An 18,074-nucleotide genomic window follows, 5' to 3' on the forward strand; every position below is an offset into this window, starting at 1 on the left:
ACACACATATATATTAGTATATATATATATCAATTATATAATAAAATATTAAAAAAATGTATATAGTATATTTATCTATAGCCTATATATATAAAACCCTATATATAGAATTGATTAGCCTACTACCCTTTGGTTTTTTGGAAAGTTTTGTTTTTACTTAAACTTCAAACCAACAAAGTATTTTATCTGAATGGGAGGGGGTCACAATTGGCAAAAGCTACAAGTATGTGTGCCGAGCCATTTTTGAATAATTAAACCAGTCATATGGTGCCAATAATTAAACCAGTCATATGGTGCCACTCTCAGTTCCTCTAAAAAAAGAATGTAGATAAGTATTCTCGCTTTGATAGCGTCTTTGGACATTTTCTTTTCTTGCCTATAGTTAGGACACTGCAGCCATGTCGAGGTTCGTAGCCCAACGTGTCTTACCATAACTGAATTGTTCTTTAGTTGCTGTTGGTTCGTGTGGATGAAATGAAATTTTTATCGGATATGGGAATTCGATTGATATTAAGACCAAAGTCCCATCATAAAGAGCCGTTTTAACACCCGCACATTCACAAATAGATGATGTATCACAACATAAATAATTACTGGAAACGGAAATGTGAATGAATTGTTCAGGATAAGCTAACTATAAAGATTAAAACCTTTCCCCCCATTTTATTCCCCCTCCCGAAGTTGACGATCATACAACTTGGAGCTCCTGACTCCCAAATTAAGTTGGCCTATAATATCATGTCAGTTATCTAATAGTCCACTTATTTTTGGCTGCCTCACTCAAATTGATCTGTACACCATCACCAAGTATCAGGTACCATATATATTCAGGGAAGAAAATCTAAACTTAAATAAAAATGATAAACAGTTTGCTGTCTCTTAACTTCCCGCCGGCACGCACCACAGGCAGCCTATGTAATGTGTTTCAATACATTCTATCGATGCTGGCTTTGCCGACCATTATTCGGCTAATTTTCTCCCTAGTAATATTTTTTTCTTTATTTGTTCATTATGTCCAGTAGACAGGCACTAACACCATATTATATCCTCACGTCTGTTCAATGCATTTACCATTGTTAATATGATTTATAATGCGTCTCCAACAGTCATAAAAATTTGACAACCGAATGTGCAAATGTATCAGCTGTGTGCAAGGCATAGGGCGTCAATCACTGAAGTAGCGATCTCCCTGCCGAGAGTGACTTTGGAAGGCCATATTGAAAGGTCTGGGTCCAGCTCTTAGTACTATATTTTATTACTATTACTTTTTTAATCTTTATTATTATTATTATTATTATTATTATTATTATTATTATTATTATTATTATTATTATTATTATTCGACCCAATTTCACAGAGAAAAATTACCTAACGAAAACACACCTAAGCACTCCAACCATTGTGGTCAGGCCTAAGCATCTGCTCTTGGATCTAAGCAGTGTCGATCATAAATGGTTCCTGTGTAAATACAGGACTTTCTTTGCATATGGTAGCGAAGCACTAACTAAACAGTAATGTACAATCACTAACCACCAACCCTCACGATGCACTTACTCAGTAAGCACTCACACTTGCTTACATTCACTACACACACACACACACACACACACACACACACTTAACATACACTCACACACTCTCAATAACACAAAACACTCTGAATACCCAACACTCACTAGGCACTCACTATACACTAAATGCTCACTAAACACTTGAAATGCTAAATTTACTAAATATTCATTATACCCCAAACACTCAGTAAAGATTCACTAAACACTCACTTAATCCTAAACATTAATTAAACACTAAACATCCCCAAGCACTCATTAAATACTAGCTTACCAAACCCTAAAAAAAAAAAACCCCCCCAAATACTTATTAAATACTAAACAGTGAATGAACATCCACTCATTAAAAACTTAATAAACACTTACATAATAAACATTTGCTAAACACTAACATTCACAAGACATTCACTAAACGCTCACTTAAAATTCGCAAAACTTTCACTAAAACCCTAGACACTCACTGAATACTTACAAACTAAATATTCACTAAACACTACCATTCACAAGACATTCACTAAACGTTCACTTAACATTCACAAAACATTTACTAAAACCCTTAAGACAAAACATTCACTGAATACTTACACAATAAACATTCAATAACATTCACAAAACATTCACTAAACCCTAAAGACTCGGTAAACATTCACTGAATACTGACATATTAAACAGTCACTAAACCCTAAACATTCATCAAACACTTACTCATAAACATTCACTAAACGCATACTCAATAAACCCTAACAATTCGCTAAACACTGACTCATTAAACATTAACGATAGAAAAAATTGAAATCGCACTAATTTTTCATTTCTCTGGTTTTCTTTACATTAATGCAAGGTGATTATTATTATTTTTTTTTTGGTCTAGTTTGCTCTTGTATTTATTCATAATCTTCTTGAGAGAATGGAATTGTTTGAAATAACTTGGTGTGTAGAGATATTGTTTAAAAAACAGAGATCCTCTGTGTCCTTCCTCAGCCAGGTGTATTATATCTGACGAATTTTACCCCAGCCGAAAAAAAATCGACTATATTAACAACAATATTCATTCATAAAACTGATAATACAAAAATGTATCCATGATTTCATTAGCTTGAAAGTCAGTTGAAACCAAAAGAAGGTAGTCCTGCTTCGATAAAACAAACCGAGTAGGCTGTAGCACAATTATGATCTGTACCCTGACTATAGCGTATATATTACACATGTATTACTATCTATTTAATGGGTGCGTAACTCTATTTAACAAATGTTATGTACATAGACATTTTACAGCAATAACTCTAATAATGATAAGAACTTATATGCTACTTTATAGTGTCAGTCTCCTTCCACCGCTACATTAATTTTCATATCGTAAACAAAGCTAAAGCGAGTAGGAGAGACCGGGGCTAGTTGGCACACTTTTTACAATTTTGGTTATTGCGAATATAAAACAAACTTTTTGCAAAATTCTTACCACCATTGAAAAATATTAACATTCATATTTATCATAGAGCAAAATAATTGCTGTTTGCTTTCAACATAAGATAACAATAAGCTTTAGAAAAAAATAACTTTTCGTGCCACTTGCCCCACGGGGTAAGTTGCCACACATTATGGTGTAAGTTGGCACATTGATAATTAAAAGAAAATTACTACATTGCATTTAAATCAAATAGCAAAAATACCCTCTGAATTTCCAAAATACAAAATATAAGGCATTAGTATTACTTCAGATCATCATCTAGTTGTAATTGTGGCAGGTGTGAAATAAATCCTCGTCATAGTCTTCATGCTCCCACATGGTACATGCCTGCACTGAACCCACACTTCTCCTGGCTTACCAAACACAGGCTCTCTTCAGCTGAGCTTTCTTCTGGATCAACAAGAGCAGTTCTTAAACTCTGTATCACGCTGATGACTGATCCGAAGCCCATGTTTCTTTTCGGACATCTCTCAATCTGTTACATAACCACCCGTAAAATCAAAATCTTGAAATAGTCTGTAATTCAAAGTTGAAATTCCATCAATCCTAAACCAATTGAAAACATCAGAATAAGTGACCGCTAGAGGTAAAGCCGAGGAAACTTTACCAGGAATGTCACAGATGGGCATACTTGATCCTGGATTACCAGTCATCCACGAATCACATGCCCTGTTAACACATTTCTTCAGATGTCTATAAACACTAAAATCCAGGGGCTGCAACTTGTGAGAACAATGTGGAGGAAATGATAGGACACTAATCTCATTATCCTTCCAAAAGTCCAGAAACAAAACGTAAATTATATAAATAAATAGGCTTACTATTGTTATCAAATAACGTGTGCCAACTTGCCCCATTTATTTTGAGCCAACTTGCCCACACCTACCATTTGGTAGAAAAACGATTACCAGTCCACACCAAGAAGCCTTGAATTAATAATTTTAATGCTATAGAATCTTTAAACCATAAGGAAAACTATGCTACCATTGAAAACTAATCTTTATGAATGTATAGATGTTATAGCAAATAACAGAAAGATTAAAATATTTACTTACTACCATCAAAATCAGAAATTGTCTCATAAATTCGAGCGCCTACGTTCTATCTCTATAGAATTTTGCTGGTAATTGAGGAACCACGTGGCAATTACACAGTATATGTATTAGTCATATCCTATTGGTAAACTTTAAAGTCATGTTGAGTATGCCAACTTACCCCTGTAGCCAACTAGCCCCGGGCTCCCCTACTATAATTGAAGTCAGTTGCTTGCTTGAAAAAATAATAATATGACTGAATTATTATGGGCCTACAGATGACTGTTATTTATATGAAACAAATAAATTATTTTTGTGTTAGATCAGCCATCGTCAACCGGGGTTCCGTGGAACCTTAGGGTTCCGTGAACGATCGCCAGGTGTTCCGTAAGAATTCATGTTTTATTTAATTATTTGTTATTTATAAGTATATATTTTTCGTTAAACATGGCGTGAGAAATCGTAGTCCTATAATTTATTTTATCGTAATATATCGTGCAAGATTTTTTCCCTCTGTTTTACTAAAGGTAATTAATATAAATGCTTACATATATATATATGTATATATATATATATATATATATATATATATATATATATATATTTACATATATATATATGTATATATATATATATATATATATATTTACATATATATATGTATATATATATATATATATATATATATATATATATATATGTGTGTGTGTGTGTGTGTGTGTGTGTGTGTGTGTGTGTGTGTGTGTGCGTGTGTGTGTGTATTGGGGTTCCTTGGGATGAGGAAGATTGTCTCACGGGTTCCTCAAAGTGTCAAAGGTTGGGAAACACTGTGTTAGATAAATACAAAGGATATAGAAAGGATAAAAATATTTATTAAATATATCACGATAATGTATAATACGGGTCAATAGTAGCCCACTATACTAATCTAGACATTCATTATCAGGGCTTGCCCTTCCCCCTGCCCACCTGTTATGGTGTGTCTGTCAGGGGGAAACCACCCACTAAAATGTCTATCATTACCATCACAGCATTCTAGGATATGAAGTGCTATTGTAGTACAAATTTTACTTGGTATCTCCAATGTTGGACGCAGTTCCTGTCTCCCCCTCCCCCTCCCCACTCATTGTGGGGTGTCTGTCAGGGGGTAACCACCCACTAATATGTCTGGTATTACCATCACTGCATTCTAGGATGTGCAAGTGCTATTGTAGACAAATTTTACTTGATGTCTCCGATGTTGGATGGAATTCCTGTCTCCCCCTCCCCTTCCCCCTTCCCCCCACTCGTTTTGGGGTGTCTCTCAGGGGGTAACTACCCACTAAAATGTCTGGTATTACCACCACAGTACTCTAGGATGTGCAGAACTATTGTAGTACAGATTTTACTTGGTACCTCCCTGTTAGATGCAGTTCCTGTCTCCCCCTCCCCCTCCCCACTCGTTGTGGGGTGTCTCTCAGGGGGTAACCACCCACTAAAATGTCTGGCATTACCATCACAGCATTCTAGGATGTGCAGTGCAATTGTAGCACAAATTTTACTTGGTATATCCAATGTTGGATGCAGATCCTGCCTCCCCCTCCCCACTCGTTGTGGGGCGTCTGTCAGGGGGTAACCACCCACTAAAACGTCTGTCATTACCACCACAGTATTCTAGGATGTGCAGTGCTATTGTAGTGTAAATTTTACTCGGTATCTCCTAAGTTGGATCTAGATCCAATTAACCCCCCCTTTTCAGTGCGTCTGTCAGGGGGAACCCACCCTCCAAAATGTCTGTCACTGGTCATTCTATAATCAGTAGAGTCGCAGATATATATATATTAGTTTCATCTGGTATCTCTATATTGGATCTAGACCCAAAATCTAACGAGCAATTAGTGGTGCTTGTTAAGTAAGCCACCCATATATTTTCGGCAGACGGTCAGTTTCACAGTTTACAAGTCTACTCCTAAATACCGGTAGGGGTTACAGTCGGTATCTCGTTCGTTGTATCTCAACGGTCCGGGCTGCCGGTCTATTTGGTGGGCCTGTCCCATATGAAAATGGGTTCCGTTCCTGGACGTAATAATAATAATAATAATAATAATAATAATAATAATAATAATAATAATAATAATAATAATAATAATAATAATAATAATAATATATATTATAAAAAATTTAAAAACAAATAGTACTAAAATAATAATAATCTATATATATAATGAACAATAATAATTTTAAAAATTATTATAAGATAACAAAATAATATACTATAAAATGAATCAATTATTGTAATATTATTATATATATATATATATATATATATATATATATATATATATATATAATATATATATATATATATATGATAATAATGATAGCAATAAGAACTTTTAGAATAATAATTATGCAATAACAAATAAAAAACTAATAGTAAACTGTAAAATAATAATAATAATAATAATAATAATAATAATAATAATAATAATAATAATAATAATAATAATAATAATAATAATAATAATAATAAAAATAATAATAATAAACTATAAAACAATCATTATGAAGGAAACAAAATCAACAATAGCATGATCTTCAAGAGAAACACCTCTCTCATCATTTACCCTTGTCCGAATTCTTATCCTTCCTTTTCTCCCCTTCATGCCTTATTTTTTTCCCCCACGACTTTTTATCGCATCCACTCATCCCCATATTTAAATCTGCTCAGCTCTTCCCGAGGGGAGCCTTCCGTTTCCCCTCTGGCTTCTTCCCCTTTTATAGCCACAGCTTTCCCCTCGGCCCACAATTATTCTCACAGTGCCACGATCCTGTGTCTTCGGTATTATGGTCAATTGAACGCCAAGATCTTGTTTCTTCAGCGTGAAATTAAATTGAACGCCAAGATCTTGTGTCTTCAGCGTGAAATTAAAACGAACGCCCAAGATATTTCTGTTTTATTCAGCGTGAAACTTAAATGAACGCGAAGATCTCGTGTCTTCAGCGTGAAATTAAACTGAACGCCAAGATCTTGTGTCTTCAGCGTGAAATTAAATTGAACGCCAAGATTTTGTGTCTTAAGCGTGAAATTAAATTGAACGCGAAGATCTTGTGTCTTCAGCGTGAAATTAAACTGAACGCCAAGATCTTGTGTCTTCAGCGTGAAAATAAATTGAACGCCAAGATCTTGTGTCTTAAGCGTGAAATTAAATTGAACGCCAAGATCTTGTGTCTTCAGCGTGAAATTAAATTGAACGCCAAGATCTTGTCTTTAGCGTGAAATTAAATTGATCGCGAAGATCTTGTGTCTTCAGCGTGAAATTAAACTGAACGCGAAGATCTTGTGTCTTCAGCGTGAAATTAAACTGAACGCCAAGATCTTGTGTTTTCAGTGTGAAATTAAATTGAACGCCAAGATCTTGTCTTTAGCGTGAAAGTCAATTGAACACCCTTATCTTTTGTCTTCGACATGAGAGTCATTTGAACGCCAAGATCTTGTCTCTTCAGTGTGAAAGTTAATCGAACGCCACGACTATGTGCCTTCAGCGTGAAATTAAATTGAACGCGAAGATCTTGTGTCTTCGGTATAATGGTCAATTGAACGCCAAGATCTTGTGTCTTCAGCGTGAAATTAAATTGAACGCCAAGATCTTGTGCCTTTAGCGTGAAAGTTAATTGAACGCCACGATCTTGTGTCCTCAGCATGAAAGTCAATTGAATCCCTCGGTCCCATATCAATGCCAGACACTGTGCAATAACATATGACACTTGACACCACACTTATTTTTTTCTCTTTAATAACGACTAACTAAATACCACACGACCAGTGCCACAAAACGGGCGTCATTCATATGCCAGGAATTCGCTACCAAACGGAAATTCCTCTCCTAACGAAACGAAGCATTAAATTACGTTTTCCGTGTTCCTGCTTCCTTTTTCGAATATTTACAGGACAGAAATGTTTGCCTTGACATGTCTCCCTACAAATACATGTTTAAATCTTACGAATGCACGTATATATCTCACAAAAACGTCTTTGAATTATACAAATACTTTTTAACTCTCACAAATACGTGTCTAACATTTACAATATGCCTAATCTTACAAATACATGTTTATGTCTTATAAATACATGTCTATATCTTACGAATACAGGTTTATATCTTACAAAAACATCTTTGAATTATACAAATACTTTTTAACGATCTCAAATAAGTTTAACTCTTACAATATGCTTAAATCTTACAAATAATCGTTTATGTCTTTTAAATAAATGTTTAAATCTTACAAATACAGGTTTATACCTTACAAAAACATCTTTAAATTTTACAAATACTTTTTTAACTCTCGCAAATACGTGTTTAACTCTTACAATGACGTGTTAAATTCTCACAAATACACGTTTATGTCTTACAACTACATGTCTTGAATCTTACAAACACGTGTTTAAATCTTACATATGGGCAATTAAATCTTACAAATATGTGTTTAAATCTTACAAATACACTTTCATATCTTATAAACACGTTTAAATTTCACATATACATGTTTAAATCTTACAAATAAGTGTTTAAATCTTATAATTACACTTTTAACTCTTACAAATACGCGTTTAAATCTTACAATGACACGTTTTAAATTTGCAAATACGCGTTTAAATCTTACAATGACACGTTTAAATCTTACAAATACGCATTTAAATCTTACAATGACACGTTTAAATTTGCAAATACGCGTTTAAATCAAACGAAACTGTCTGCAACGAGGAGCGAAATTACAAATCGCTTTCCACGAAATAATTTGGCTGACAGAATGGGTAGCTCAACAGGACAAGAAATCCATAACTCCTATATCGAATCCATCTGTCTCCGTCAAAGTGACGGAGTCTGTCATTAACGACCCAATACTGAGAATCAGATCACGGACTCTCTCTGTCTTAAAGGAAGAAGTTCGAGGGAAACGTCTGCGTTTTCTTGCCTATGTTACAAGAAGAGCAAATCCCATTTTCTTTGATTTTGAGTATTGCTTGTTTGTTTGTTTGTATTGTGTTTTTACGTTGCATGGAACCAGTAGTTATTCAGAAACGGGACCAACGGCTTTACGTGACTTCGAACCACGTCGAGAGTGAACTTCTATCTAACCAGAAATACACATCTCTCACACTTCAATGGAATCGAACTCGCGGCCACCGAGGTAGCACGCCAATACCATACCGACCACGCCACTGAGTTCTTGGTCTGCATTTTGTATTTTAGCATAATTCCCCGGCCTTCCTCCCCCCGCCCCCTCCAACTGCTTCTGTATCAATACAATTGATATCTTTTATCACATTCTACTAACAGTAATATCTTTTATCACATTTTACCAACAAAGCAGAAGAAATAAAAAGTATCCTACCACGAATCCTGTGCAAAGGATACGAGATAGGATTCCTCGGGCTACGCACATTAGTCATGGGATGTGCCGAGAACATATTATGGTTTCGGGAAGATATCACGGGCAAATGACCAAATCCCAAGAGATGAATTATTATGGCGCCAAGATTAGTAAGAAATACTGCAGCAGTGTTGGGTAAATGATCTGTTGTGAGAGCTCTCTCTCTCTCTGTATACACACACACACACACACACACACACACACATATATGTATATATACTATACACATGTATAAAGATAAAAGGCCCATTCTGTCCACAGAAGGAAGTGGGGGAATTGGGGCATAACATTTAGGCCAAAGGCCAAGCGCTAGGGCCTCTGAGGTCATTCAGCGCCCAGAAGGAAGTGCTAGAAATATATGGTTGCAACGTTCAATTAGTGTTTTATGGGCCTTCTTTCATCATGTTATAAAGTTTTATTACAGTAAAAGACGTTCACAGATGAATCTATATGTATATTATACTTTATATATAAAATATATACACATATAATGATATACATATATTTCAACCCCAGTGGCGGAAGAAACTAGATCGACAAGATCAAATAACGACTCACTCTTTTGATGCCTCTAACATCAAAGAAACCCTGGGATTCTATTCAGAATTTACCAATATATACTGGTAGACCTTCTTTTATGTTTTTTTTTTTCGATACAGCAGCTTTCTTAAAAAAAGTTTCTATTCACGGGGGTTTTTTCTTTAGGGTATGAACGTCAAGAACTCACCCCCCCCACAAAAAAAAAATTCTATTTATCTACCTCTCCGTCACACATGCACATACATACACACACACACACACACACACCTGATGCATAATTCAAGCGTCATGAGACTTCTTTGACAGGCTGTATTTAAAGAATACAGAAAGCTTAGAATAACGCATCTTCTATATATACATAGATAGTTATATATTAATATATATATATATATTATATATATATCTCACATATATATATATATATATATATTAATATATTATATAGATTATTATATGTAATGATATATATATATATATATATATATATATACATATAGATATATTATATATATATATCTATACATATATATATATATATATATATATATATCTATATATATATAAATATTAATATATATATATATATATATATATGTTGAATGAGAAGGTGCCTGTCTCTGACGGACAATAACCTTAACATCCAAAAGAATTGCTCCCTAACGTATTGCTAACCCACGTGCAAAATTTCACCACAATCCATCCAGTAATTCTGGAGCAATAATTCTTCTAACAAGACGGAACAAAGAAAGACTAATAAACAACTTGAAAAGGTAATCAAAGAAGCCGAATGATACCAACAAACTGTACTGGCAAGATTGATTGATTTATGGTTACAAAAACTGGCGTTACAACCATACACTATAGTAGATTCACATCAACCGTGCATTTGATGTCTAGGACAGTCCCTTACGACGCTTCTGATTGGCTGTTGATAAGCCAGTCACAGGGTTGGAAACTTTCAGTCTCTCGAGAGAGTTCACATTGGTAGGATGTATGCTCCACTTCTCCTGAAGGATACCTTTCAAAAGTATCCCTCAGGAGAGGTGGAATACACACTCTACCTATGCAAACTCTCTCGAGAGACAGAGTTTTCAGCCATGTGACTGGCTTATCAATAGCCAATCAGGAGCGTCGTAAGGGACTGGCCTAGACATCAAATACACGGTTGATGTGAATCTACTATAACAAGAAGGGGTAAAGGCAAAAAGAATTACAGAATTGAAAATAACATGATAATTTGAAACGAACAAAACTTACACGTGATGTCTCTGTCAAAGGTGATTCTAGGGTATTTGGGGTGCCTGCTTCTTTAAAGTAATATTAAACTGATTTAAAGTAATACCAGCCCAATAAAATCCAATAATATTCAATCCACGAAAGAAAATGAAATAAAAAAAATAAAGGTTTGGGCGCAAATCGCTTGAAAACTGTTTATAAAAAATAAAGTAACTGTACTTCTCAGATTAACGGAGTTTGTCACACAACCTGACTCAAGCTACAATCAAATTAAATGTAAGTATTTGACAAACATTACTAAATGGACAATTAAACCAAATTTAACCATCTACAAGGAAACCAATAATATACAGTTCTGTCCAATTATTTTCTCCTTTTAGTAACTTGAAACTTTTCTGTCTTTGATTTTTTGTCATTATATATTTGGTGACGAGCTTCTTAAGACGTGACAATCTTCAAGTTACATTATGTCTTCAAGAGTTAGAAGAGGACCATTCCGTAATACCAAGAAACGAAGGGGAATGTGACCCGGGTGCTTCATATTCATTAATTAGTACTGGTTATGTATTTAATAGAAAATAGGCTTCGTTAATTATAACTCTAGTCATTAATCAACCCTCTAAAAGTAGCAGCCTACTACGTTATTACAATTCACAGCTTCACACCTCCGCATTCTCGCCTGTCTTATAGTTAACCCTCTCATTTATTTTTATTCTTAAAATCTGCAACAACTGGCGCTTTTCCTTCGCTTCTCGTCGACAGGAAAGTCTAAAAAGTAAAAAGAACTGACTAACAAAGTCTAAAACGTAATAAGAAGTCACTTACAAAGTCTAGAACGTAATAAGAACTGATTTACAAAAGTCTAGAACGTAATAAGAACTGATTTACAAAAGTCTGAAACGTAATAAGAACTGACTTACAAAGTCTACAACGTAAGTCTAGAACGTAATAAGTTACAAAAGTCTGAAAAGCAATAAGAACTGACTTACAAAATCTAAAACGTAATAAGAACTGACTTACAAAGTCTATGACGTGATGAGAACTGACTTACAAAGTCTAGAACGTAATAAGAACTGACTTACAAAAGTCTGAAACGTAATAAGAACTGACTTACATTACAAAAGTCTAGAACGTAATAAGAACTGACTTACATTACAAAAGTCTAGAACGTAATAAGAACTGACTTACATTACAAAAGTCTACAACGTAATAAGAACTGACTTACAAACATCTAGAACATAATAAGAACTGACTTACAAAAGTCTAGAACGTAATAAGAACTGACTTACAAAAGTCTAGAATGTAATAAGAACTGACTTACAAAAGTCTAGAACGTAATAAGAACTGACTGACATTACAAAAGTCTAGAATGTAATAAGAACTGACTGACATTACAAAAGTCTAGAATGTAATAAGAACTGACTTACATTACAAAAGTCTACAACGTAATAAGAACTGACTTACAAACATCTAGAACGTAATAAGAACTGACTTACAAAAGTCAAGAACGTAATAAGAACTGACTTACAAAAGTCTAGAACGTAATAAGAACTGACTTACAAACATCTAGAACGTAATAAGAACTGACTTACAAAAGTCTAGAATGTAATAAGAACTGACTTACAAAAGTCAAGAACGTAATAAGAACTGACTTACAAAAGTCTAGAACGTAATAAGAACTGACCTACAAAAGTCAAGAACGTAATAAGAACTGACTTACAAACATCTAGAACGTAATAAGAACTGACTTACAAAAGTCTAGAATGTAATAAGAACTGACTTACAAAAGTCTAGAACGTAATAAGAACTGACTTACAAAAGTCTAGAACGTAATAAGAACTGACTGACATTACAAAAGTCTAGAACGTAATAAGACCTGACTTACATTACAAAAGTCTACAACGTAATAAGAACTGACTTACAAAGTCTAAAACATAATAAGAACTGACTTACAAAAGTCTAGAACGTAATAAGAACTGACTAACAAAAGTCAAGAACGTAATAAGAACTGACTTACAAAAGTCTAGAACGTAATAAGAACTGACTTACAAACGTCGAGAAAATAATAAGAACTGACTTACAAAAGTCTAGAACGTAATAAGAACTGACTTAGCAAACAAAGAAGCTGGAATGTAAAGACGAGGACGCAGAGTCTCCCATGATCAGGCTGTAGGCCATCTCCTCCCAATATTCCTCGACTCACACCAACAGTCACAAAATCAACCTAAATCCAGGCTGGAGGACCCGAACCTAACCTAATGAATATAACCTGAAACACTTGCAAGGCCTAGTGAGCATAACCTGAATCATTTAACCTAATTATCTTTTCATAAGAAGCCCAAGACAAACCCAACCCCTACATAGGGCAATGCAACCTACACACCACATCCGACCCTAATTACATACGGATTTTGTCTACCTCGTTTGGCAGATAGATGAACCTTTTCGACGTTAAGCGGATAGACGAACCTTTTCGATGTTAAGCGGATAGATCAACCTTTTCGACATTAAGCGGATAGATGAACCTTTTCGACGTTAAGCGGATAGATGATCCTTTTCGACGTTAAGTGGATAGATGAATCTTTTCGACGTTAAGCAGAAAGATGAACCTTTATCGACGTTAAGCGGATACTTGAATCTTTTCGACGTTAGGCGGATAAAAGAACCTTTTGACGTTAAGCGGATAGATGAATCATTTCGACATTCAACTTCATCTACTCAAAAGTACCCCCACCCCACCTGACTCCGGCATCTAAGCAACACTTACCTCCCTAACCCCTCGTCCTCCCCCTCCCGACCTCCAAACTCAGACCCTTCTCAGGCTTAAATGCTCATCTTTTTCTTTCTTTTTTCATATTTCTACTGATTTTCAGGTTACGGTTAAAACATCTTAACGCAACTAAGGTACAATATTCGCATTCGGGTGTTGCTTAAAAACATCACAAGACAATTATGTTTATTTAACGAATCTTGGCTACGATATTCGCACTTTACTGTCATTAACATCCATGTTGTTTGAGATTAAGCTGGCCTTATGCCAGCACGGGCTCTTGCTCTTAGAGCAGCCCGTAGGGTCATTCATTTTAACGCCTTACATGAGCCACTAGATGTTATTAAACAGCTCGGCTAAGCCAAAAGCGCACGCACGGTACTTCTAACTATACTCTTAATATCAAAATAAACGAATCCAATGCTTAAAACGAGTTTGAAATATATTCATTGAAAAATAAAACGTGAATCCCTGGTAATTAAACGGAGTCAAATTTAGCTGCGGCAATTATAACTTCCTGAGTCAAAAAGGATGTTCCTTCTAATGGGCAGACTTTTGGCAAAATGCCAGTTCAGAAGAACCTCTTGCAATGGAACCGATAAACTTCATATTCGCAAAAAAAAAAATAAATAAATAAATAAAAATAAATAAAAATAAAAAATAAAAAAAAATTAAAAACAGTCCAACAGAAGGGCGCAGATTTCATCCGTAAAATCTGACATCTCCAACACCTGTGATCTGAAATGAAATGTATATATTACAATGTACAAGAACATATGCTGCCAAGGTTACAAAAATGCAGAAATTGCAAAATATAAACAGAACACTAAACAACTCCAGCCAACTTATGCTTTCTTTCACAATGAATGGAACCTTGAAGGCTTTTTTTCAGTAATTAATAAAAGACTAAAAGACTAAGTGACTCTTTTAAACAAATTAATCATAAATTATTTCAGGCAATGCACAATTAAGATAATGTTTTTGAGTATAAGCACCAATATTAAAAATGGTTGAATATCAAAATATTTATACTTTAAAAAAATACTTATATATTACTTCCAGGAATCTATTTTCAATTTATTTTTGGACTTAAATCTTCAAATACTGATGAACTAATTCAGACAATCGTTTTATAATTTTTGCGTTTTTATTAGTGCATTCTGAATTTTACTTTAACAAATTAAAATTTTTTATTATATTGCTTTTACTCACAAAATCTGCAGAATTCTGACGAAGTCTTTGTTTGCTAGTTTTCAAGCCTTAGTTAACCAGTGTTCAAACCAAGCAATAAACTTGCACAATACCCGAATGTTATCATCCCAAACCATCTCACAGAGAAACAGACACCAACGTTAAAGAACACAGCGAACAAGAAAAGCAAGCAACGGGCTCTAGCGCATGCAATTCTAGCAGACAGGGAATTCACAGCGTTTAAGTAAACATTGCAAGATAGTTTCTAGTGGAGGAAACTTCCTCTTCCACTCTACTTCTGTGATGTGAGGGATTGTAATGCTTCGGAAATCGACGCACAAAGTATAAACAATCATTTACTGACTCAATTTACAATGTGGATTCCGTTTTCAATAAACATTACAATGGGCAATGAATGGAAATTCTGGTTAGATTCTTACGATCTCTATATATCTTCTAAATGATCAATAATTTATCAATTCATCTATTACTTGAAGGTACCAAAATCAGCACGAATAATCTTACATAGCTCTCAACTCTTGTTAAAATTTAATGTATGTGTAGTCACTTAATTGATAATTATATCTTATTCTTAATACCCTTCAAAGCTGCATCATATACAGCGAGCCTTATCTACCATGCAAACTCTACGTACTACAAAAATATAACCTCATTTTTGGCATGATCAAAAGTGGTTCGTCACTGGCAATGCCCATAATTAATGTAACAATACAGGGTGTCCATAAAGTCACATTACCATTTTGTGCAATAAATACTTGAAATGGTACAGGCACTTTATGGACACCCTGTATACATCATAATGCACATAACCAAAAACGAACACTACACAAAATGAACAAATACAATGACAAATAAAATATATACTACACACTAATTACGTAATACATACACGCGTGCTACAGAACGCTTGATCAGTAACCTTGGAAAAAAAAACAAAGAAGCAATAGGCCACTGGAACTTCCAGATGGCCCCTGAATAATTCAGTCCATGGCACGGTTCCCGTCATATGTATTTCGGTACACTTCTGGCAACTCCATGACGTAGGACCTATTAAATGCCACGGTGTAGAACAAACGCACAGGTGTTGGCAACGCTGCCTGTGGAACTCGCGTCACTAAACAAAGTAAGAACTTCTGTCAGATGAAAGTAATGATAACCGAGAAACTTTGTCTGCGCAAAACGCACTTCATATGAGAGTAATGATAACTGACAAAGTTTTCATGCGCGAAACGCACTATACACTAAAGTTTGAAACTATTCTCATAGCTAAAGTAACAAAAACCATGCTATCATGACTTGGCTGTACGTTTCTTCTACGCGAAGACCAGTTCATATCTCCTGCAATATTCTTCAGTTATGATGAGAAATTCTGCAAGGAATAGTCTACTATCCAAGGTTCACTTGTATCATGGTGAACTTACCTTTCTGAAGTGGGAGAATCTGCAAGTGAAAAAGAGGAATATTAGTAAAATTAATAATAAAAAAAACTGACAAATATTCCACGCAAATTTAAAACTTGTGGCACATCAAACATATCCCATGAGTGACTTACAATTTAGATTGAATATAATATATATATATATATATATATATATATATATATATATATATATATACATTATAATAATATATATATATTATAAATTTTACAATATATATATTTAATACACACACACACACACACACACACACACATATATATATATATATATATATATATATATATATATATATATAATATATATATATATATATATATCATATTACATACAACAGGATAAATAAATGTATACAGCATATATGATTCACCAATTATATAACTGTATACTGTATGTACTACTGTGCTACGCAGAGAATATGGGAGCCATTGCAATTGTACATATCAATGGTGTCCAGGAAACAGGAAGAAGAAGAAGAAATGTAAAAGAAACGGAATTAGACGTCAGCGAAAGACGTCATGAACCAGATCCTTTCGTTAATGGCATAGTCATTCAAGCACTGAGTTGAAACTTGTAGTTGTAACGCCAGACAACTCACAATCAATCAATCAATCAATCAGTTAGAGGAAAATATTTCCCATGAACCAAAAGCTAAAGTTGAAATAGTCACTTTTAGAAATTTTATCAGTACAGTATATATATTATATACGAGTATTTATCGCCCTCTAACGTTAAATATTGAAGACTGCGTCAACAGCAAAGAAATGGAGTAAATAAAGTTATTTTTCAGGGTTTCCACTTATATAGCCAGGGCTGGCCTGACTTCGGGAAGGAGAATGAACAGAGGAGAATGGTCGATCTCAAAAAGGAAATTTGATAGGTCTACTAAAAAAAAAAAAAAAAAAAAAAATGTCTGGCCAAGAGGAAGGTCGCTTTTGCCAGCCCGGTAAAAAGATATCTGACGGTAAAACGATATCTGAAACACTTTAATGTTCTTTTTTCTTTCTTTTTCCATCCAAACAATTCTTGCGTAGGAAAACAGAAATATTACGCTCGGTAACATATGCAGTAATTTGTATATTTCGTGCAAGAGGATATATAAATGTTATGCTCGAAAAAAAAATTTTATTTTTGTTTTCATATTTCAAGGATTTTCAGTCAGGGAATAAAATACTGTTCGAGAAAATATTTGTACAGGTGATAACCTATGTAATAGTAACATATTCAATGCCCAGTAAGCAATACATGGGCAATACAATAACTCATAATATGAATACACGAAGGAAATACTGAAATATTATATTCCATTTTGCTATTACAGAATTCCTGTAAACGGAGCCAAAGAGCAGACAAGATATGAGAGAGAGAGAGAGAGAGAGAGAGAGAGAGAGA

At 34.3% G+C, this 18,074-nt stretch overlaps 1 protein-coding gene across 2 annotated transcripts in view; it reads right to left on the minus strand.

Annotated features, from left to right (window-relative positions):
- The window catches only part of LOC135218388 (axin interactor, dorsalization-associated protein-like), a 379,405-nt gene that overhangs the window by 276,119 nt on the left and 85,212 nt on the right, over positions 1 to 18,074 (minus strand). For both annotated transcript variants that reach the window (XM_064254680.1, XM_064254681.1), the window contains one exon: positions 16,665 to 16,683. In XM_064254680.1, the coding sequence (XP_064110750.1) occupies positions 16,665 to 16,683 (19 nt within the window). The remainder of the gene's footprint in view (positions 1 to 16,664; positions 16,684 to 18,074) is intronic.

Source organism: Macrobrachium nipponense, chromosome 9, assembly GCF_015104395.2.
Source record: "Macrobrachium nipponense isolate FS-2020 chromosome 9, ASM1510439v2, whole genome shotgun sequence".
NCBI lineage: Eukaryota > Metazoa > Arthropoda > Malacostraca > Decapoda > Palaemonidae > Macrobrachium > Macrobrachium nipponense.